General features: G+C 42.3%; 1 protein-coding gene across 2 annotated transcripts in view; it reads left to right on the top strand.

The window, feature by feature from the left end:
- Window positions 1–23,046, top strand: part of SH3YL1 (SH3 and SYLF domain containing 1) — a 29,327-nt gene extending 6,281 nt beyond the window's left edge. For both annotated transcript variants that reach the window (XM_066385732.1, XM_066385733.1), the window contains 9 exons: window positions 6,969–7,079; window positions 9,333–9,446; window positions 12,348–12,412; window positions 14,751–14,863; window positions 15,721–15,849; window positions 16,791–16,959; window positions 17,583–17,661; window positions 18,346–18,402; window positions 21,805–23,046. In XM_066385732.1, coding sequence (XP_066241829.1) covers window positions 6,969–7,079; window positions 9,333–9,446; window positions 12,348–12,412; window positions 14,751–14,863; window positions 15,721–15,849; window positions 16,791–16,959; window positions 17,583–17,661; window positions 18,346–18,402; window positions 21,805–21,995 — 1,028 coding nt within the window. In that variant the 3' untranslated portion in view covers window positions 21,996–23,046. The remainder of the gene's footprint in view (window positions 1–6,968; window positions 7,080–9,332; window positions 9,447–12,347; window positions 12,413–14,750; window positions 14,864–15,720; window positions 15,850–16,790; window positions 16,960–17,582; window positions 17,662–18,345; window positions 18,403–21,804) is intronic.
- Window positions 23,047–23,521: the final 475 nt, after the last annotated feature.

Genomic DNA, 23,521 nt, shown 5'->3' with positions numbered 1-23,521 from the left:
CTTCATTGTGTGTTTGCTTTGTTTTGTTCTTCCTTTTCTGGGAGGACCAGAAAGAACTATTGCAGGGCAAAATACTACCAACCCATCCCTTGTTTTGCTCTGACCTTCCTTTCTCTCAATGTCTGGGAAATGCCATGAGTCTGAGAGGCAGGGACACTTTGCTGTTAGTCAGCGTATTCACTTACAGATCCATGGGATTTCCTATATAAATGAACCTTTTCTGGTCCTCACAGGGATTTGACCTTTAATTCCCTAAAGCCACATAGATACTTTATTCATTCAACAAATATTTATTGGGCAGCTATTATATGTCATTGTGGCAAGTGCTGGAGATATTACAGTTAATAAAATAAAATAGTGTGTTTATCCTCTGATGAAGGAAATGTATGTATAAGATACCTAGAGCTGGACAGATACATGGGGTGGTCAGATAGATAGATATACTACATATTGGCAGACAGATGTCAGACATATAAGCTGTGGCACAGACTAATGATAGGAAAACTTTGAGGGATGTAAGCAGTAGACTTATATTATCTGAGATATTACTTAGATGGAACATTTCTTTGGAGAAATGACCATAGAGGTTCAAGACAGGGTACAGAAACCAATGGAAAGGCTGTTGAATAGATATCACAAACACTGATATTCTTTGGACCAGGCTGGTGGCAAGGGAGCAAGGTGATATCCTCAGATTCTGAGTGTATGTTGAAGGTTCATACAGTGTGTCCGTAAAGTCATGGTGCACTTTTGACCGGTCACAGGAAAGCAACAAAAGACAATAGAAATGTGAAATCTGCACCAAATAAAAGGAAAACCCTCCCAGTTTCTGTAGGATAATGTGGCAGCATGTGCACATGCACAAATGATGATGTAACACCGTGTATACAGCGGAGCAGCCCACGGCCATGCCAGTCGAGATATGGACGGTACAGAGGAAAGTTCAGTGTGTTCTGTGGCTTGCTAAATTCGAATCCATGACTAAAGTGCAACATGAATATCGGCGCGTTTATAACGAAGCACCACCACATAGGAATAACATTACTCAGTGGGATAAGCAGTTGAAGGAAACTGGTAGTTTGATGGAGAAACCCCGTTCTGGTAGGCCATCAGTCAGTGATGAGTCTGTAGAGGCTATACAGGATAGCTACCTAAGGAGCCCTAAAAAATCTGTGCATGAGCCCACATCGAACTGCACTGAATAGGTATGAAACTGGGAGAGTTTTCTTTTTATTTGGTGCAGATTTCACATTTCTATCATCTTTTATTGCTTTCCTGTTACCGGTCAAAAGTGCACCGTGACTTTACAGACACACTGTATTCTGAGTGGGTGGGTCTGTTGATGGACTGGCACAGGGCAGGAGAAACAGAGGAGTCACAGCTGGCCTAGGTTTGGAGTGTGACCACCCACCTGGATGAGACCTACCTTGAGAGGAAGCTGGGGAACAGGTTGGGGAGGAGGCAGGACATCACAGGTTATACCTGAATGTGTTTAATGTAAGATGCTTATCTGATACTTGGGTTGAGCAGGTAATTGGTATTTTGAGTCTGGAATTTAGGGAACGGTTAAAGACAAGAAAAAACTTGGAGAATGAGCAGACATAAGTGGTGCTTAAGGTCTGAGGACATGAGGTCTGAGTGTAGAGAAGGGGGAGTCTTGGAGAAGGTGAGGGGCCCTGAAAGGAGGCAGAGAAGGACGCTGGCTGCCACCTGCCTCCCTCTTCCTGGAGGCAGCTCAAGTTCGGGCGAGCTACCTTGGCTGCCTCCTTCAAAAAATGAGGCTGCTGTGGCCCCCCTTGCCACTCAAACCAAACATGGGACAGGTTTGTCTCTGCTCCTCAGGTCACTGGTTGTTTTATGTGGGACAAAGTGGAGAAGATCTGCCCAGCTGTTCCAGGAAAAGGGGTGAGTGGCCCTGAGCCAGCACAAGGCAGGGCCATTGTTGAGGACCCTGTCATCACACTCAAATGCCCAGAAGTGGGAGTCAGCCCTGCCAAGATTTCAGTTTATGAGGGGCTGTGTTGAGTGGTTTCATGCCGGAGCAGCATTTAACATAGGTCTTGGTGAATATTTCTAGAGGTCAGAAGTTAGCAACTTTTTTCATTAGAGATAGCTAAAGAGGACAGCTACTGGGCTTCCCAGCCCAGAGGCAAAATTGAGGATATAGACAGACACGTATACAACTAGAGAACACAAAACGTCCACATATTTTTATATTGATGAAAGCTGAAATATCAAAATTGTGAACGTTCTTTTGTAATATAAGTCTCCTGGTGAGAAGAATGTCTCTCTTTATGGGAGAACGTGTTGCTGCTTGAGGTTCAAAGTGTTCTTTATCATCAAATAGGTCACAGATGTTCAGCTGTTACTGCTGCTCTGGAATGTGATTTTACCTGTTTAGTCTTTGAAAATGTTTTCACAAAAAATATAATTACCTGTTGACTTAATTTTTTCAACCATTATACAAGTAAAAGTGTTTCTTACCTCCAAAGCCCTAGCGCAGGCAGTGGCTGGATTTGACCAGAGGTGGACAGCCAGCTCAGCCCCACGATGCCTTTAAGATGCTCTGGGAGGAGCACCAGAGCCCTCCCTTTGCCACATCAGTGCTACAGAGACCCAGAAGGCCAGGCTTTTGCAGGGATTTTGCCATAGATTGTTTTTAATATACAGGGGTGGGCAAAAATAGGTTTAGAGTTCACATGGAAGATACAATAAATAATAACACAAGAGTAAACTCTCATGTACTCACAACTGTAACCCTACTTTTGCTCACCCTTGTATTTGTATATATGAATTTTGTTACTTTTATCATAAAGAAGGTGGTTTTCATTAAATGCTATGGATCAGTTCATAAATTGTGTTGTACATTTGAAAAGTTTGGGTGTCTTACTTCACATGCTAGACAGATGTAAGATTAGGTGGGTTAGACATGTCACGTAAAAGCACAGCTGAGGAAGAAAATACAGAATAGTAACTGTGTAATTTTTCAATTAAGGCCTTTGTCACATTAGGTAGGAAGATGGTAACGCATGAAAGCCCAGGGAGACATCATCCAATTATAATGACCCGACCCGATTGGGACTGCATACAGAAGGGCTTTGCCAGCAGAGAAACTGGCAAAGAGCATGAACAGAAAACACACAAAACAGGAACAGTAAACAAACAAAAGGAAAATCTCCGAGTATTCAGATAAATTCAGATGAAGCTTTGCCATTCTGTCTTTCTGGTGTACAGACTATAGCTGTGCCAGCCTCCCAGCAACAGTGGAAATTTTTCTGGTTGTACCAGTGGTTCTAAACTTGCTTTTAAGAAGGCTATTTGGTAATGTAATAGAAATCTTAAAAAATTGTATTTTTAAAAATTCACTAATTCCAACACTGAAGGTTCTATCCCAAGATAATTTCTATCCAACTGTGGAATCTATAAAAGCTGGGAAGGGCGTAACCTACATGTTTAGGAACAAGAATCAGCTAAAAGCCATTAAAATGCCGATATAATTTTACCTTCATTATTACAAATGTGCTTATGCCAAGATTTCTGATCACTTAAAAATATTTTTAAAATTTTGTCATACTTGGGCCTTTTGTACTATGCATTTGACAATTCTCCAGTCATTTCCGGTTCTTTAATGGTTTGCTCTTTAGAATTTTAAATCATCAATGATTCTGGAGTTTATACTTTTGTAACACGAAGCTGTGGATGGATCTTCCTTGTTTTTTCCCCAAAAAACCACTCTTTATTCTGCAATAGAGCCTTTTCACATTGGTTTGATGTGCTTTCTGTATCATTATTAAATCATTTTATACAGTATATTTGGTCAATTTCTGAATTTCCTAGTCCATAAAATAGATTTTTCTGTTTATTTTGCATCTACCCTACTGAGGCTATATACGGCTTCCGGCACTGCTACCCCTCATTCTTCTTCTTTTACGTATTTTCCTCACTTTCCTTGTTTGTTTATTTTACCACATGAACTTGGAATTCCTTTGTTTAGTTAAACTCTTATACAACTTAATAGAGAAGGTGAATTTTTTATTTCATTAAGACAAAAAGTAGATAGGCCATTATAAGAAAATTCAAAAGACAAATGGCAAACAGAAAAACTCTGAAATTTGTAACTCGTATTGTAGAATAAAGGTTAATTCCCTTAATAAGAAACAAAGGATTGCCCCCATAAAAGGACAAGAAATGTGAAAAATATCTGACCTAATTAGAAAGATATTCAACATACTTATAAAAGAGGGAACTGGAGCCACACTGAGAACTCACAACATTTGCTGTAAACAGCTAGAAACTGGGCAGAATGTCAGTAGCATCTGTCTTTACGTGTTGGATGGACCACAGGCTAGTGGGCCCCAGAGGGGAGCAGGTGGCCATGTGCTTTGCTGAACCTAAAAGACATGGTGAGCTTGGAGAGGTTCAGGCCAAGGCGTTTGCAGGGCAGATTAGGAAAGCAGAGGGAGTTCAAGAGAGAAAGAGCTGAGGACATCTGCTAAGAAGGGACCCCTTGATTCCTTGGCTGAACAGTAAGTATTATTGGGGGAGAGAGGCAACTTGGAAGGCAGGGCAAGGTAACTAACTGCCAGGAAGCTGTGAGGGGAACAGCTCTGGGCCAGCACAAGGCTGGGCGATAGCAGTGCCAGCCAGCTGAGTGGACAGAGCTTGTTAAACCCCAAGAACATTCCAGAGAGAGCCCAAAGAGTCACACCCTAATTGTAGGGTTATCCGTGAACTAAAGACTACTGTGTACACCTGAGCCACACATCAAAGCAAGCCTCAGCTCACCCGTCTGCTCACAACATGCCATGTTCACAACTTCTAGCAACCATTCAATTTTACTAGAAGTGGGTAGAAACAAGAAAATATAACCCCATAGCTCGGAGAAAAATCCGTCAGAAACAGACCCGTGAAGAACAGAGGTGATTGCAGTTATCAGACAAGGACATAAATGTGCCTTTTACAATATCCTCAAGGGTTTAAAGAACAACCTTTAAACATAATGAGCACAGAAATGGAAGGGACAAAAAAAACAACAACCAATGGAACTTTCAGAACAGGAAACACAGTCTTTAAAATAAAACACTGATGGTCTGAACAGCAGGTTTTACGTTAAACCTCTTGGTTTTTTTGGCTCTTCTGATCCTGTGTCCTGTGATAGCGAATGCCCCCCCCCCCCCCATGCTTCAGAGCTGAAAGGATCATGTGAGCATTGTGAGGGGCTTATGGTCCCTAGTGAAGGGACCAAAATGCTACCACCTGGATGCTGCTCTTTTGGGATATGGATTTTGGGCCGTTTATTAAGAAACAAGAGACTCAGAAAGAACTTTGACCCTCCCCCCTGTTTCTTACCCAAGAGATTCAGAGAAACCTGCTTCTGGACAGAGGATGCAGCCTTAGCCTACTTTGAATTAAGCCGGTCAACAAGATGACTCGGGCAGGGAGGGGCCTGTTGGCTGGAAACCTCCTACATCCCATTGTTCCCAGCGGCCTCAAAAGGCTTTTCTTGCCCTGTGTGTTCCTTCCCGCTCTTCTTCAACCTCCACCCCCTGTAGATTGCCCATTCTCACCTCTGAAATATAATACACATCCCCCTTTTCTCTTTTGTCCAAAAATGTTTTATGTACCCAGTGTTGCCTTACTGTCTTTAGAATTTTCAAGGAATTATCATGCCAGCATGAACTCCTCATGTGCAGGTATTAAGCTAATATTTTCTCCTGCCAATCTGTCTCTAAATTTGGTTATTTGCCTAGCTGGAAGAACGGAGAAGGTGAGAGGAAAAGCATGAATATTTTTAGCCCCCACACAAGCAACACTGAGACATTAAGTCCTGCACAAGTGCAAGCCTTTGTTACTGGGAATCACCACTCTGCTCCTGAATCTCCTGGAATTTTACTAATAAGGAAAATCTATACAGACCGTCCACACATTTTTGAAAAAAATAGCCAAATATATTAAATTTTATATTGTCTATTATAGACAGTTGTAAAATACATCTTTTTAAAATTCTTCATATTTTAATGTTTTTATTAGTATTAAGGTGAGTGAAGAATTACAAGGAGAATGTACATAACTGGGAGATTGGACCAAGTTTGGTTTCAAACTCGTAGAATTCCTGTAGAATCCCATGATTTTGTCATTTCTGAGATGTTTAGGGTTTCCCAGTCTCCAAGTGAATTTAATTTACTAGAAAAATAGAGATGAAACTGTGGACAAAAAAGGGGCCACATGGTAAACCTGCCTTGTGGCCTCAGGAGCTCACAGAGACCTCAAGTGACCACACAGGATGGTCTGAAATGAAAACTTCCTGACTAAAAAGCAGTACGTGGAGTGTGGTCATGTCCTTGACAAAGGTCGATCTTTACTTTAACTGAGCTTGTCTGTAGTCTTTTTGCAGCTCTATGACACGTACCTCTGGAATGTCGTCAGGGTACTTTCCTTTTTTCCAGACCTTTGGGGGCACAATCTCCCACCAGAGCCAGAGACCACAGATCCACTACTGTTGTTAGTGGGTTACTTGTTATGTTGGCTGTCCTATACCCATAGTGTAAAAGAAGTGTCAATTGATTTTACTTTTTATTCAATCCCAGAGATTACCCCCTCTTTGCTTTCTCCCGCCTCACTGATCAATCACCAATGAATTTATGTAACCCCTCACATATTCCCATTTGATTCTGATGTGTAAATTAAGTGGTAAAAGTATCATTTTTCAGAGCATTCTCAATCTGTTGAGATTTTGCGTCCTGGCAATTGTTGTCAGTTTGGCTCAGGTAAACTCATAAAAATTCTCCACAGGCTTGAACGTTTCTTACATTGATAAAACAGTTACAAATTGAGGATTTCTAATTCATTTCCTTTGTTTGGTAGGGTATGATTTGTGAATGCTTGATTGTGTATGAGAAAAATGGAATTACAATAAATATCTAACTTCTATTCAGATTTTTTAATTAAAAATTTTTTTAATGTTTTAGTGAATAACCCTATACCTTCCAATTTGAAATCAGAAGCAAAAAAGGCTGCTAAAATTCTAAGAGAATTCACAGAAATAACTTCCAGAAATGGACCCGATAAGATCATTCCTGGTAAGTAAATGAAATACATAATGTTTATTTATAAATGTGGTTTGTTTCCTAACTTATATTTTGTATTTCTTGACTTGAAGCTCTCAGACCCCTGAGAGCAGCAAATCCTCAGAACCCCTGTTTCTCTGGGCTGATGTCCCTGCTGGTGTCTGGGCAGCCTCCTGGCCAGGGCTTCCTTCCCTGCCTCCCCTCCCAGGTGCCCATGCCCTGGGACCCTCTGTCCTCCACCTCAAAGTCACCTGTTCTTGTCCTCGATTTCAGAGGACTTTGCAAGCTCATCTTGCAAATTCACTAGCTAATCTCAGCAATAAATTTTTATTTTTGTTTTTTCTTTCTAAGCTCTTTGCAGTTCATAATGGTTTAAGAGGACATTAATCAAAAATTCTCAACACAGCTGCACATCAGTATTCCTGGGTCATAAGAATAGCTCCCCCAAACCTGCTGAATCAGACCCTCCCCCAAACAAGTGTGGCCAGAGTGCAGATTTAACACCTTTGTCATGTGATTCCTATGCAATCAGGCCTGTAGCATAAGACCTGGTCTGAGGCGAGACTTTGGGAACCACCACCAGTTATTTCTAAAGTGTGTGGCATGGAATACCCACCTCATGCAAAGAAGATGCATGTGCAGACCAGCTCGGACAACGGTGCTGCTGAATGCCACTGTGAGTCCCAGCCCGGGCTCTGGTCCTGCATTAAAGAACCCAGTTCAATCTCCTAAGCCAGGTTTTCTGAAATTATTTAGCAGAACTTTTGAATTTGTTATTATCATCATCTTAATAGCATTAATTATAGTTTTGGTCCAGCCACCTTAAGAAAACAAGGCTTCGTGAAGCCTTCCTACTCCAAGTGCAGTGGGCGCTCCTTGGAGATGCAGGATCCCATGGTGCTCCAGGCTGAGGAACCAGATTCTGCATTTTCACAAGCCCTCCAGTGACTTGTGCACACACACATGTGTGAGAGCACGACTCTAGGAAACACTGAAATCTCGGTAGCCATATTCTAAAACATGAATTATATTCATGGTAAAAACCAATGCTTTTGCTGTATCTATGTTTCTGAATGCAGTGGAGTATACTAACTACAAACTCTTTCAGTGAGCCGGGAAGGTGAGAGGTTGAGAAAGAGTCTGCCAGTGTGTGGTGGTAAAAATAAACCTATCTGATACAGAATATGGCTCACAACCTTGTCACAATTTATAACCTTTTAAAATACAACACTGAGGTACACGTAGCAGACTACCAGCTAAGAAGCCAACCTTATTTTCTATACCTTGCTTAATCACAAACAATTGCAAGATGTTCTGCTTAGTAAGTTCTTCATGCTCTCCAATGAGTTATCTCTGAGAGTAGGTATAATTTAAATGTTGAAGTGATGTACATTAACTATATTAGAAACTTAGTGCTTTTCTAGAGACACCTACGAAAACTTCTTTGTATATTTAAATACAGTCTTTGGTGTGACTTCCCAGACAGAATGTCTAACTGAAGTGAGACATTTAAACTGCATTTAAATAAAGTTGGGTCCTAACATGATTTCCAATGTTCAGATTTTCACTGTTGTTTTAAAGATATACTGTTGGGTAAGTAAACCCATAGAATATGGGGTGCTGTGTTTAGTGGGCATATATTAATAACACTCATTGTGTGTAACAAATTTCCATGAAATGTGAATAAACCAAGATTCTGTAATTTGACTTGTGTTTTCAGTGCACTCATTCATGGTTATGTCCCTCAAAAACTATGACAGGTTGTTTTATGAGATTAAAAACACCTCATAATGGCAGAATCACCTAATTTTCTGTTTCTGAGTCGAGATTTTCATATTAATGAAAGGTGAACGACAGTGGCTTTCAAAGCTGTACCACACTCTGTATGTGGGTCATTTTAAAGTTTCTCCTTAATACAAAGAAATCTGAATTTCTTTGAAAATACTCACTTGTTTTTTTAAATTATGAATTATGTTGTAAATTAACTGAAATCTCCAAATTATTTGTCTGGCTACTAGATATCATTGAACCCTTATCCAGAAAAACCCCATTTGTTATGGCAGGTGCAGGACTTCTGAGCACTTAAGATGTGGAGTTTGCGAAAGCAGTGGAAAAGCAGAGGTGGGGGTCGGGCCCTCTGTCCCTTAACAGGTTTGTCTGAGGCTCAGATGTGCCATTGCAGCCACCGTGAGAGCCCAGTAGCTGTGCAGCCGACCTGTGTGCGGACTGCTCACACCTCTTACCTGCTGTCCTTGACCTTTGCAGCCCATGTGATTGCTAAAGCGAAAGGCCTGGTGGTCCTGTCTGTGATAAAGGCTGGCTTCCTGGTGACGGCACGAGGGGGCAGCGGGGTGGTGCTGGCCCGGCTCCCCGACGGAAGTGAGTGATGCTTCTTCACAGGGGTGGGAAGGAGGTGGAGGATCCTGATTCTTCTTGTTCTGTTGCCATTGAACACGTGTGATGGAAGCATGACCAGCTTCCTACACCCCAAACTCTCATCCTAAGGGCTCCCACAGGGTGTGCCCTGCATGTCAGGTGACCCAGGGCAGCAACCCTGCACAGTGCTCTCCTCTTCTTGAAATATTAGATGAGAGGCGGGTAGATCTAGCTTTGTCCTGTCTACATTTGCAGTTCTTTCCTGGAGCAAATATTAAACAGGACATGATTGGTATCCTACTGTTCAAGAGTTCTTATTCCTCAACTTTACAGCACAACAGTTTTCTTTTGTTTTATGGAATTTTATAAGAAAATAAGAGCCATCTGACTAGGCAGTGGCACAGTAGATAGAGCATTAGCCTGGGACGCTGAGGACCCAGGTTCAAAACCCCGGGGTTGCCAGCTTAAGTGCAGGCTCATCATGATTCCATGGTCACTGGCTTGGCTGCAGCCTCCAAACAAAGCACATATGAGAAGCAATCACTGAACAACTAAAGTGATGCTACTATGAGTTGATGCTTCTCATCTCTCTCCCTTCCTGTCTGTATGTCCCTGTCTGTCTGTGTCTATGAAAGAAGAAGGAAAGAAGAAAGAAAGAAGAAAGAAAGAAAGAAAGAAAGAAAGAAAGAAAGAAAGAAAGAAAGAAAGAAAGAAAGAAAGAAAGAAAGAAAGGAAGGAAGGAAGGAAGGAAGGAAGGAAGGAAGGAAGGAAGGAAGAAAGAAAGAAAGAAAGAAAGAAAGAAAGAAAGAAAGAAAGAAAGAAAGAAAGAAAGAAAGAAAGAAGAAAGAAATAGCCATCTGGAAGCTTTTTCTTCCACTCCTGTGAGGGTCATTTTAACGAATATCCCCAGAGCAGTCATTTGAAGATCAGTATAATTTGGTTTCACTTTCTGCAATGAAATCTAATACTTGATTATTCTGAGATTAAATCAAAGTATAATTGCCTTGAATCCCAAGAACCAACATTTATGGTAATATTTAAAATGTATGTAGGTGTGTCATGACCAACAAAAATGCTGTATATACCAATTTAACACTTGCTGTTCAGTCATGTACATAAACACAGTGTTGTGTAAATAGTTATTTTCTAGTGTAAGTGATTTGTGGGATACTAAGTGACCACAGAGAGATCAGGTACCTTGTGGGGCACACAGCCTTGAGCTTCAGTCCCTGGGCCCGCTGCCTCCTGCGAGGCGTCCCCACAGTGGTGACAGTCTCTCGGAGCTGTGGCTCCTCTCAGAGCTCGTGTTTGGCAATGAGACAAGAATGACAGAACTCTCAGACTTCCAAGCAGCACAGCCAAACAAGGGGCACATGCAGAGGGCATCCCCCTGTCACCGTCATTGGGCCCTGGGTCTATAAGAAGGCTTCTGTCCTGGAAGCCTCTCGGTCCTTGACACGGTGACTGTCTGACAAGTGGAGTTGCCATTGGCCTCTGGGGTCTCCCTCAGAGCCCCAGGTGGACCTTTCTATTGGGTTAAATATCTACATTTCTCTCTCATCTTGCCTGGTAGCGGATTCTCAGAGTAGTTTAAAAGCTGTCCAGATGAGGCACAGAAAGTTGCCAGATCCCTGACAGATGGGGGACAGGGACTGTTCTTCACACAGAAAATGAAAAATAACTTTGACATTATAAGACACTAAATTCTTCGATCAGAGCGCCTCTGAGACCAGGTTAGTTCTGGACAGACCCAAGCGATATCTATTACTGGGAATATACATGCTGCAAGGAATGTTCAGCTTGGAAGCCCATCAGCATTTCAAGAATTAACTTTATCTGGACAATTCCACCCTTCCACAAACAAATGAACGTGTTTGTTTTTTTCTAGACTTGTTTAACCTGTTTCTATATCAGAAAAAATAAGCATACAGTAGTCTAAAATGTACCATTCATGGCAAATGGAATTACTGAGCTTAGTGTCCAAATGTAAGGAAATTTATCTTACTAGAATTTTAATAATCTTGAATTTATTACCTATTTCTGGGTTAGGAGCCATTATGATCACCTCTTCCATGCCTTTTGTTCTGATACCTGTGATAAAATTCTAACTAAGGACTAGAATTCCTGCTCAATTGTTTTGTAAAATTATACAATATTGATGTTGAAGTTATCAAATACTATGTATGTTTAGTTGGTGAGAATTCAGTAGTTAGGTATTCAGCCTGTTTATTGAGAAAGATTACACAACATGAATTTGCAAGTCTAAGAGACTCATTACGAATATCTAATCTTTCAAATATTTTTATAATAAACATTATATATAATTATTAAAGAACATCTAGATACATAGAGGAAAATGCTAAATTCTTATTTTATTTTTTTTGTATATATATATATATATATATATATATATTTTTTTTTTTTTTTTGTATTTTTCTGAAGTGAGAAGCAGGGAGGCAGGGCAGAGAGACAGACTCCCACATGCGCCCGACCAGGATCCACCCGGCATGCCCACCAGGGGGTGATGCTCTGTCTATCTGGTGTGTTGCTCCGTTGCAGCTGGAGCCATTCTAGCACCTGAGGTGGAGGCCATGGAGCCATCCTCAGCGCCTGGGCCAACTTTGCTCTAATGGATCCTTGGCTGCAGGAGGGGAAGAGAGAGACAGAGAGAAAGGAGAGGGGGAAAGGTGGAAAAGCAGATGGGTGCCTATCCTATGTGCCCTGGCCAGGAATCAAATCTGGGACTTCCACACGCTGGGCCGATGCTCTACCATTGAGCCATCTGGCCAGGGCCGACATTCTTATTTTTAAAAGAATAGTATTCTTACTTGTTTTATCAGTTTCCCCTCTGGCACTTACCTAACAGGTTTCATGTTAAAGTGATGTTGTGTTTGTTTTCGTCAGAATGGTCCGCACCTTCAGCCATCGGGATAGCGGGGCTTGGTGGTGGATTTGAGATAGGAATTGAGGTGAGTGGCTGACACTGTTCACACAGTCAGAAGAGACTTCCTCCTTTTCTTATTTTACCAACTGGGGAAACAGCTCCCTTCTATTTTCTTGATGAATCTGGGCCTGAAACTATCTGATGTTACCATTTTCCTTCCTTTTCTTTCATTTAGAATAGAACTTGTTTCATTCATCATGTTTCCATCCTTAGCACTTCTGTAAAGCAGACATGTCTCAGGTCTGCTGAACTGTGATTGGCTGTCTGTGGCTCACCTGTGTCTTCTGTGGGCTCACGGCTGAGCAGGGTGGAAGCCACACAACACAGTGCATGGGCATTTATGGCACAATCCAGTTTCTTCACATCCAACATTCAAATTACCTCAAATTCTGTAAAGACTGAAAACTCGGCGCCTAGTAATTAAGGCCTCTATGAAGCGGACGAGGAGTCCTACTCAGTGCCCTCGCTTGCCTGGCTCTGTGGTGTGCAGGGTCTTCTGCACGGCGTTGGTCCCCACCTGCTGTTTTGCTGTTGCGTGGTTGTGAATCGGGTCCTCACATACTCACCACTGTCTTCTTGACCCGTCTCTTCTTCCTTGGTGTCGCTGATGCATCCCGCAGCCTCAGTGGGGGAAGCCTCCCCTTGTTCAGCATCTGTGCTCACCACTGCAGGCACTGCTGTAAAGAGGAGCATTTGTCAGCTTTGCTCATTGTGACCAGCTCATTGCTATGCATTTGACCAAATCAAAGCCTTCAAAATTCCATCCTATGTGGAAAATGTGCTTTCCTGCCCCCATGCCCCCCACCTCCTGGCCCAGCAGGGGTGCCCACAGGTGGCTCATCCTTGTGGGCAGCCACTTTCCCTTCTTGGACTCCACTTGAAGCTGGGCTTGCTGTGAGGTCTGTCTCTCACAGCATTTATTTCAGAAACAATGAGAGACTAAGAAGTACTAACTTCAGTAAATGCAATGTAGTAAAAACTGAACATGACAGTCTCCATGATGATTCGTTGGGAACTGTGCGAGTATACTGCACACAATAGACTTGAAAAATCAGTACAAGTAAAATGTAGCCCTACTGTCAGTGAGTGCAACAGAAAGATTTAAAACAATTTTAGCCTGACCTGTGGTGGTGCAGTGGATAAAGCATCGACCTGGAAATGCTGAGGTCGCCGGTTCGAAACCCTGGGCTTGCCTGGTCAAGGCACATATGGGAGTTGATGCTTCCGGCTCCTCCCCCCTTCTCTCTCTCTCTGTCTCTTTCTCTGTCTCTCTCTCTCCTCTCTAAAAATGAATAAATAAATAAAAAAAACTTAAAACAATTTTATAAAATGATGTGGTTTGCTTTGGTTGTCTTTCCAAAGCAATTTGGACCAGTGGTTGAGCTGTAGGAGCAGAGACTGCATGAGCCAGCCCCGTCCCGCCGTGGCCGGGCACCATCCCACCACGTGCTCTGGGCCAGCTCACGTCCCTCACCTGCAGCCCAGAGACGTAGATAGGCTTCCCTCTGGGACCCTAATAAAGAAATTTGCATGAAAACACTGAGGACTGCATAAGCTACTGAGGTGAGGGTTTGGGATTGGGACACGGTCTCTGTCACCCAAATGTCTCCCAGCCTCTTGCGGGATGGTCCTGTCATTTTTCAGTTCTCACCTTGGGTTCCCCAACAGCCATGGTGTCTGGAAAACAAATGCTTTCTCCATGTCGATGTGCCTTGAGCATTTGCATTCTAGTTTTTTCTTTCATTTAGAGAATTAAGTAGTAGTGGTAGACCCTAAGTAATGGTGACTGTATTTCTTCTTGATGTTCTAGTCTCTGTGACATTAAATAAAGTGGACACTGTGTAGTTGTATAGTTGACCAGTACCAGAGCCATGGCGTGGCGGGTATATCACTGTGCAGCTATCTTGAGAGCCAGAGCCCCTCTGGGCCATGACCTTGGGACCTGCTCCTGCTCTGTGCCCTCTGACTTGACTTGCAAGAGCATTCACTTGCTGGCAGTACTGTTGATGTTTCCACCTTTGCCTGTTTGATCTGTCTGTGCTGGTCATCACTGTGACAGTTACTTAACCTCACTAAGTCCCCATCATCACCTATGTCACAAGGTTGTTCATAGACTGAAGGAGGTGAGGCATGAGCCCCTCATGGTGCGTCACAGTGAATCTCAGAGTGTGAGTCGCTGTTATCTGCAGAAATAGTAGAAGCACACATCCTCAGCTTTAAAAAATAGAAATAGGTCTCTTTCTCTGTCTACATTGCAATGTTTTCTACAGTATAGATAGAATATTTTAAAGTTTTAATCAGCATACATTTTAAATAAGGTTTAAACATAATCATTTTTATATAAATAGGTTTCTACATTTTAGGTATCAGATTTGGTTATAATTCTGAACTACAGCAGAGCAGTGGAAGCTTTTGCGAAAGGTGGTAACCTGACACTGGGAGGGAACTTCACGGTGGCGGTTGGCCCCTTGGGGAGGTGAGTTCCATAAAGTATATTGGGACAGCTATTGGACAGAAAAGCTACAAAAACTGGATTGTTGTATGTTAAGAGGAAATTTGAATTAAAATGAAACAAAGTTATGATTTTTATATCTCACAGGTTTGAGGTTGCCTACAAATAAGTTTATAAAATAGCCAGTGTGATAAAATGAGAGAATTTGCACACACAACAAGAAACTAAATATTTCTGAAATGCAAGCCATTGTATCTGCTGCAATTGAATACGAACTTCCATTGAGCTTTGAAGGAGCAAAAGCCAGTTAAATTTAATTAACTGGTGAATGGTAGCATTGATCAGGAAAGAAAAGCCTTTTTTTTTTTTCAACCTAAATTGTGAAAAATTGATATGGACGTGTTTTACTTGAGTGTTGTTTAAAACATGGTGGGTTTTCCTTCTCTGTTAATAAAGTACTATTCTTGTGTTCATTGAGCAGTTTAGAAATATTTTAAACCCAGACTGTTTATAGAAGTTACACGGTAAAATCATCTAAAAAGGTTTCTAATTCTGTGAAAATAGTCTGTGCAAAACAAATCCACAGTCTTTGGTTCTCGTGAGATGTGCTTCCCCTGTTTTGGGAAAAGAAGACGAGGTGCAGCCCTCTTGTTGCCCCATCCCTGCGGAGGGTGTCGTGGACGCTGTCTTTCCTCACCACCTGCCTTCTCTGCACCACCTCAGCCCTGTGTAGGCGAGGCCAGCAGGAGGTGAAACCTGTGCAGACTGGTGACGTGCATGTGGGACAAGTCCATCTCGTGGGTCAGAAATCCCATGCTCTCCACTGGTCGTCCTCAGGCACAGAGCCCCTCAGCTCTGAGGCACAACCTTCTCTGTCGCAGGAACTTGGAAGGAAACGTCGCGCTGCGGAGCTCCGCTGCGGTCTTCACATACTGTAAGTCCAGGGGGCTCTTTGCCGGCATCAGTTTGGAAGGCAGCTGTTTGATCGAAAGGAAAGAAACTAATCGGAAGTAAGTGCAAGCAAAATAATATAAATTGATTCAAAGAAAGTGCTATGAGATGTTTTACTTCTGGTTTGTAAATCTGAGAGGTACAATGAAGAATGCTTTTAGCCTGGCCAGGCAGTGGCACAGTGTATATAACATCAGCCTGGGACCAGGCTGAAACCCTGAGGACCCAGATTTGAAACCCTGAGGTCAACGGCTTGAGCCTAAGGTCACTGGCTTGAACAAAGGGTCACTGGCTCTGCTGGAGCCTCCCCCTTCCCCCCCCCCCCCCCCCCCCCCCCGTCAAGGGACATATGAGAAAGCAATCAATGAACAACTAAGGTGCCACAACTATGAGCTGTTGCTTCTCATCTCTCTCCCTTTCTGCCTCTCTGTGTGTGTCTCTTTCTGTCTCCCTCACTTTAAAAAAAAGAGAGAGAGAGAATGCTTTTAGAAACTTCTGATTTTAGGCTTCTGGAAGACTTTCCTGCTAAAGTTCACCTAAATTCTGGATAAACTAAAACAAAAATAGTTATTTGATTGCAGGACTTCCATATATCTAATGCAAATCTTTATATAAATTAGAAGCAAATACACATTTAAAGAAATTATAAAGGCATATATGTTAACATAAAGCCTTAGGTTAGGATTACTAAGACACTTAAAAATAAAAACCTGTGTGATTATAGCCATGTTTGCAAAAAGTTGACATATGTAAATATATGTTTGTATGTACAAGTGTTTATGTGTGTGTATGATATGCTCCTTGTAATTTTTCTATATCAGACTATGTCTGGTAGCCACCTGTAAAGGTGAGCTTAGGGCTGAATTTCGGGGTTTAGCATGGTTATGGCTTGTAGTTACTGTTTGAAAAGTAGTAAATGAGTGAATACTCACACAGGATTTAACTCTGAAAAGAGCTATGTCTATGAAAGAAATGTTCTTAATTTGATATTTCTTTTTAGGTTTTATTGCCAAGATCTTCGAGCTTATGACATTTTATTTGGAGATACACCACGGCCTGCTCAAGCGGAAGACCTTTATGAAATCCTTGATTCCTTTAGTGAGAAGTATGAAAATGAAGGACAACGAATCAATGCGCGGAAGGCAGCCAGGGAGCAGCAGAGGGCCTCGGTGCGCTGGTTCACCTTTCTCGGGTCACGTGACACTTCCTTCTTTACAGAGGGCCGTCTGTCCCTGATAGCTGCTTCCTAGTAACCTGCTAAATGTCCCTGTAGTTACATTTATGTCAAGTTCTAGTGGAAATATCCTACAGGCTTGTGTGTCATCTAGACAGATGTTTTCTGTGACTGCGTTTCTCCAAGGGCAGAACTCTGTGGTGTCACTCACTAACAATAACAGTAGCTGTTGAGACCAAGGCTGGGGAGGACCAGGGTTCTGTGCACCTCGGTCGCCTCATTCCACAACACACTGACAGTCACCTGATCCCATCCTACACGATGGAAACAGACAGAGTCTGAACTGTCACTGCCACCCAGCTGCCCAGCACTGTACCTGCAGAGATCAGTGGTACCTGGACGAGGTGTGCTTCCTGTTACAGAGGCACCCATCAACGTGTGTGTGCTGTCACCCAGTTCAGTCAAGGAGGCTCAGAGCAGTACATGTGAGCGTGAGGGTGTTTCATTCATCCCTGCATGGGATAAATCTGCCACATATACTCAGAAAAAAACCTGATAGGCTTCTAAGGAAAAACAGGGTTTTAAAATTAGTGCTTTTTTGTTTGTTTTTCTTCCCAGGCTAAAGAACTCCCTCCCAAACCACTGTCCAGACCACAGCCCTCATCTCCACAAGAACAGCTGAACTTCGGCTCTCAAAGTAAGTATTTTTGTTGCAGTTCAAATTCAATTATAATTAAGCAAGTATTAAATATTATTGTTAAGAAATGGAGTGACATTGTTAAACTTTACAGTCAAACCAAAGAACTAATGGGTATTAAAGAAAATCAAATGCCTCTTCTAAATGCACAAGACAGATTCTCATTGCTGTAGTTGTTAAACTTCCATTCTCAAAAGTTGCTGGCTCGAGCCCAAGGTCACTGACTTGGCTGGAGCACCCCAGTTGAGGCACATATGAGAAAGCAATCAATGAACAACTAAGGTGCCACAACAAAGAATTGATGCTTCTCATCTCTCTTCCTCCTGTCTGTCCCTCTCTCTGTTTCAGCCTCTCTTAGAAAGGAAGGAAGGGAGGGAGGGAGGGAGGGAGGGAGGGAGGGAGGGAGGGAGGGAGGGAGGGAGGGAGGGAGGGAGAGAGAGAGGGAGGGAGGGAGGGAGAGAGAGAGAGAAAGGAGGGAGGGAGGGAGGGAGGGAGGGAGGGAAGGAAGGAAGGAAGGAAGGAAGGAAGGAAGGAAGGAAGGAAGGAAGGAAGGAAGGAAGGAAGGAAGGAAGGAGTGATTTAAAATATTTGCTTAGCAAGGGCCAGATTTGGTGTTCTTGGGTACTTTATATACTGTAAACTAATACATTTTCTAAATGTTCCCCTCTTTTTTTCCCCCTGCAGGTAGCAGAAATGAACACAAGCTTTATCCTGAACTTCCCAGCTATCATGAGAGAGTTGGTAAATAAAAACATCCATCTGTTAAAAATTACTTATATCCATCTTATAATGACACATTTCCTCATTAATCTGGAGGTTGTGAAAACCTCTGGGCAGCTGTTCTGCACCCATTCTCTGATTTACGGGAGATCCACATTATTTTGAGAACATTCCATTTTTTTAAATGCTCTGTTTTTGTTCCTTTACTCTCCTGGATCTGAGGTGATGAGAGAGATGTGGGAGCCGAAATAGACAGGTTCCTGCCAAGAAGCCCCTGAGCACAGGACGAGACGCGGCTGACAGGGGCCACGGGCTTTTAAGTTTGTCAGTTGTGAATTACAACTTAATCCTTATTGCATTTTTTCTGGGTGTTAGCCTCATGAATATTTTTTATATTTTTAAGGAAATTTTTATTTTTCCAGTTCAAATATTTTACTGTGATGGGGAACAACATCATAGAACTTACTAAGATTTCTTACAATGAAAATAATCCTTCAATCTGTCTTACTTTAATATTCTTTAGAAAATATTCTTTCAAAGCACCAAGCAATTATTTAGAAATGTGAGTGGGACACAGATTGAGGCCAAAGTTAAACAGTTGTTAAACAGCCTGTTAATGTTTCACGCCGCCTGTTGTCATGGAGTCCCAGAACCATGCACTGCTGGGTTAACTGTTGGGGATTCATGTTACAAGGTAACAAGGTGCCCCCCCCCCCCACCTTTAAGCAGAGTCCTCTGAAGGGAAGTGAGCATCGACCTGATGTCAGGATTCCTGGCTCTGGCTGTCAGCCCAGCTTCCACTGCTGGGCACCTTCCTGTGCTATGTGGGCACCTACCAGCACCCTGGCTGAGGGCAGTCAACACCTGCAGCACCCTCCCCAGTTGTGGCCACCATATGTGCCCGAACCACTGGTCTGGTGGCCTTGCCTGGCTCACTCACCAGTAACACTCACACTCCTACAGGGGACGTGGTCCCCAAAGCCTAGACCCCACACGTGGCCTGAGACATGGGTGCCAGGATCAAGTCACCACCAGACTCATCCCTACAGTAAATGGGGACAGAACCAGAGCTCTGTGCTCCCTGCCTGGTGTGGTCGGGCACAGGCTGGGCGCCCTGCATCCTGTCGGCTGTGGGCTGCATGTGGGTTACATTTCGCTGCCTCTACTGAAAAGGTAGCCAAACCAACTTGCTCATTACAGGCCTCAGGGCAGCTGCCCATCACTAAAGTTGATGGTAATCTGTTTCCTGTTGAGTGCAGCCCTGGTTTGGGAGAGAAAAATGTCCCCTGTTTGAATTAAATTTGAATAGTATAATGAAGTGGCCAGTTGCTTCAAAGATCCTTCAGATTTTCTTACTTAGCTCAGGAATGGAAAACTTGAAGACACATTTCTCAGAGGGATGGCATCTGTGAACAGTCAGAGTTCATAGCCCAGTGGGGTTCCAGGGTGGTCTCCCTTCCTGGATGCACCTGCTTGGCTCACCGGTTTTATTTTTTTTCAAAGAATTATTTTGTGGGCATTAAATACTTCCTGATGGAAAGTTTCCTAATATTTACAGTAGAGAGGAAGTTAAGGTCACTATTGAAGAAGAAACTCACTTGGGCCATGGCCCCAGGTGGCCTTCACTCATGCTCCCTCTGGGTCCACGTCGCGGTTTCCCAGTACCTGACCAAGCCTCACTGGAGGTAAGGGATGAGGGGGTGCGTGTCCCTTCCTGGGATGGCCCGAGGCAGGAACAGAAGCCGATCTTGCTCCCCACAAGTACCTGTGACCTCGGTGCACGCCCTTCCTGCGCACTTGTCACTGCAGACACTGCTAACGTGTGCGTGTCTGTCAGCTGCGGGGGCCGTGGCTTCTGGAACATCCGCTGGTAGTCACGAGCCCTCTCTCCTTGTTTCCTTCTGTTACCTGGCATGTGTTGGAGGCAAAAAGGAGGTGTTACTTGAACCCTCAAGTTTTCATTGTATGAGGTTGGTTGTGACTCATCTTTAGATATGGAGGTCGTCAATACAATTATTGATAAGAATAATTTTCAGAATGGTTTCTTCATTAACATTAACTTGTATTCCTCTGATCTGATGACAATGAGCTGTGACACGAGGACTTGCTTCATCCCTTCCCTGCGCAGTATCCCAGCTCCGTTCACACTACATAATCATGACTGTGTTACTAATATGTGTTGCGGGCACTGGGCTGGTTTTGATTATATCCAGACTATGTCAAAACTTTATTCTTTTTTGTGACATTCTTTTAACCTTATTCCTGCAAACTGATTGAGTAGAGGTAAACATAGTATAAAATGTAAAAATATGCAGAACTTTTTGTATGATAGCAAAACTACCCCAGTAACACCTCTAATATACTGATACTAGTCATTAGGAAGGTGATTTCTTAGGAGAATGCAGAACGGCACTGCACGTGCTGACAGCAAGACCTGCAGCACTGTCTGGTGTGGCTACAAATTCAGGTGCCAGTCGGTGTCATTTAACTGCGATGTTGACTATTTTTATTTCTTACTGACAGGCCAACTTCAGTTTATTTTTTATTATATTAGGGATCAAATAAGTAAGTGGCTTTAGATTTACATATGTTTTCAGCATATCCATACATAGATGCAGTGAATAAGCATCTCAGTGCACAATTCACACAGTTAAACGAGAATTCAGAAACACTGAACTCCATGCAGCTGAGTACACAGAAGGTCTCTGCTTACAATTTTATGATGTTACACACTGTACAATATTTAATGCCTTTTACTGATGTTAACCACTCAGTTCTCAAAGTCTTCTTTCTGTTATAAGAGATTAAATTCTACACATTGTATTGAAATTTTTGTTAAACATATGCAGATGTTTGACTTGAATATCTTGATGTGATCATTTGAACACCATCTCTTTAGAGAGAAAGGGCCAGTGAAGCACAGAAACGGAAACACCCAGGAAGCCGACAGAGAAGGTGCGGCTACCACAGCCAAGCACACACATCCGAGCCACACCCCCCACCTGTGGCTACAGAGCACGGTTTCAATTCAATCTTTCATGATACAATCATGAGCATTAGTATCAGCTTTTCTCTAAAACTTAATCTATGGAGCCATCATGACTACCCTATTAAAATAAGAAAAACATAAATAATATCATATAGGTTTTTTAAAATTCAAACAAACAATTATAACCAGAAGCATTTGCTAAATACATTGCTAAGTATATATTAATATGCTCTTTGTCTTGTATGGGTTTAGTAAATGTTATCTCCCAACATTTGCCCTCTGCAGAGAAGAAAATCCTAAATTTACTCATGTGGTGGAAACCACGCAGGTCGACTGCCAGGCTCTGCAGCCCCCAGGCCTCAGAATTCCCTAAATCAGTGCTCCCAGGTTGTCCGTGAAAATACAAATAATTTAAATATTTTTTCTTATTTTAGGCAATTCACATCGACCCATGGAAGTGACAGCACTGTATTCCTTTGAAGGACAGCAGCCCGGGGACTTGAGCTTCCAGACGGGAGACAGGATCACAGTCATGTCAAAGACAGACTCGCATTTTGATTGGTGGGAAGGGAAGCTGCGAGGTCAGACTGGCATTTTTCCAGCCAACTATGTTACCATGAATTAAAACTTACATTATTCTCTTCTTTGAGAATTACAAAAAATGTTTATTTCTATACCCACAAGATTTACTATCCAGTTAACAGTGTTTAGTGTAAGTTTAAAAATTTGGCAAGAATAAGAAATAAGAAGGATACAAGTTGGAAAGGATAAACACCCATCCTTTGTGTAAAAGAATTTGTTCTTCCTTCTATAAAGAAATTATTAACTTACATGTTTTTAAATGCTTTGTACTAATTTTATCACATACACTATTTTTCTTCCTTAAGTGAGAAGCAAGGAGGCAGAGAGACAGACTCCTGCATGCTCCCCAACTGGGATCCACCTGAAAAGCTCACTAGGGGGTGATACTCTGCCCATCTGGGGCCATTGCTCCGTTGCTCTGCAACAGAGCTATTTTAGGGCCTGAGGCAGGGCCATGGAGCCATTTTTAGCACCTGGGGCCAAGTTGCTCCGGCCAAGCCATGGCTATGGGAGGGGAGGAGAAGGAGGGGTGGAGAAGCAGATAGTCGCTTCTCCTGTGTGCCATGGCTGGGACTTGAACCCAGAACATCTATATGCTGGGCCAACTCTCTACCACTGAGCCAACCAGTCAGGGCCACACATACACTATTTAATAGTTAAAACCCTCAGTGAATATTTTTATATCTTTTGTGTTTATTTTCAAGCATCAGTAAATATTTGATTCAGGAATGTTCATGATAACGGCTTAAACTGAGAATCTGGAGGATGTGGACAGGAACACCAGTACACATATTTCCATTTGCAGAGTGACTAAGAAAAAAGAATCAGCTCACATAGGGCAGTGATAGTCGTACTTAGAGTTGTAGGTATTAACCAGGATATGAATCCCTAAAAATTATCTTTATACCTTTAAAAATTATGTATAGACATTTATAGTAGAAACGTGCCATTACAAAGAAATTCAACGAATACATGAGAAAAAGTAGCCATTAATTTTTCTCTTTAAAATGATATTTTTGTTCATTTCTAGCAATAGAATCAACTTACAATGACATGGTTTAAATGTCCCTAAATAAATGGTTTTTAAATGCTAAGTTAATGTCTTGATTTTCTTTTTCTTATTTTCTTTTTGTAAAATAAGCATAGGTCCTGTGTTTGGTGTGCAGGTTAAACCCACCTCCATGACTGGGCTGCCTAACTTTTTTTTTTCAGCTTTATTAAAATGCAATTGACAAAATTATAAAACATTTAAAGGCTAGAGCATGGTAATTTGATACACGTATACATTGTGAAAGGATCTCCACCCATTCACCCATCCATCATCTCACACATTTCTGTTTTTTTTAAGTGAGAACACTTAAATTCTAACCTCTTAGGAAGTTTCAATTATGCAATACAATGTTATCAACCAGAGTTGCCGTGCTACACAGGAGAGCACCAGGACACATTCCCATTATAACTGCAAGGTTTTACCCTTTGACCAGCATCTCATGATTTCCCACACCATTCAGCCCCTGGTACTTCCCAATCTACCTTGTTTCTATGAGTTCAGTTTTTTTTAGATTTCCA

This window comes from Saccopteryx leptura, chromosome 5 (assembly GCF_036850995.1).
Source record: "Saccopteryx leptura isolate mSacLep1 chromosome 5, mSacLep1_pri_phased_curated, whole genome shotgun sequence".
In the NCBI taxonomy this organism is placed as follows: domain Eukaryota; kingdom Metazoa; phylum Chordata; class Mammalia; order Chiroptera; family Emballonuridae; genus Saccopteryx; species Saccopteryx leptura.
This window is presented reverse-complemented; position numbering and strand designations above follow the sequence as displayed.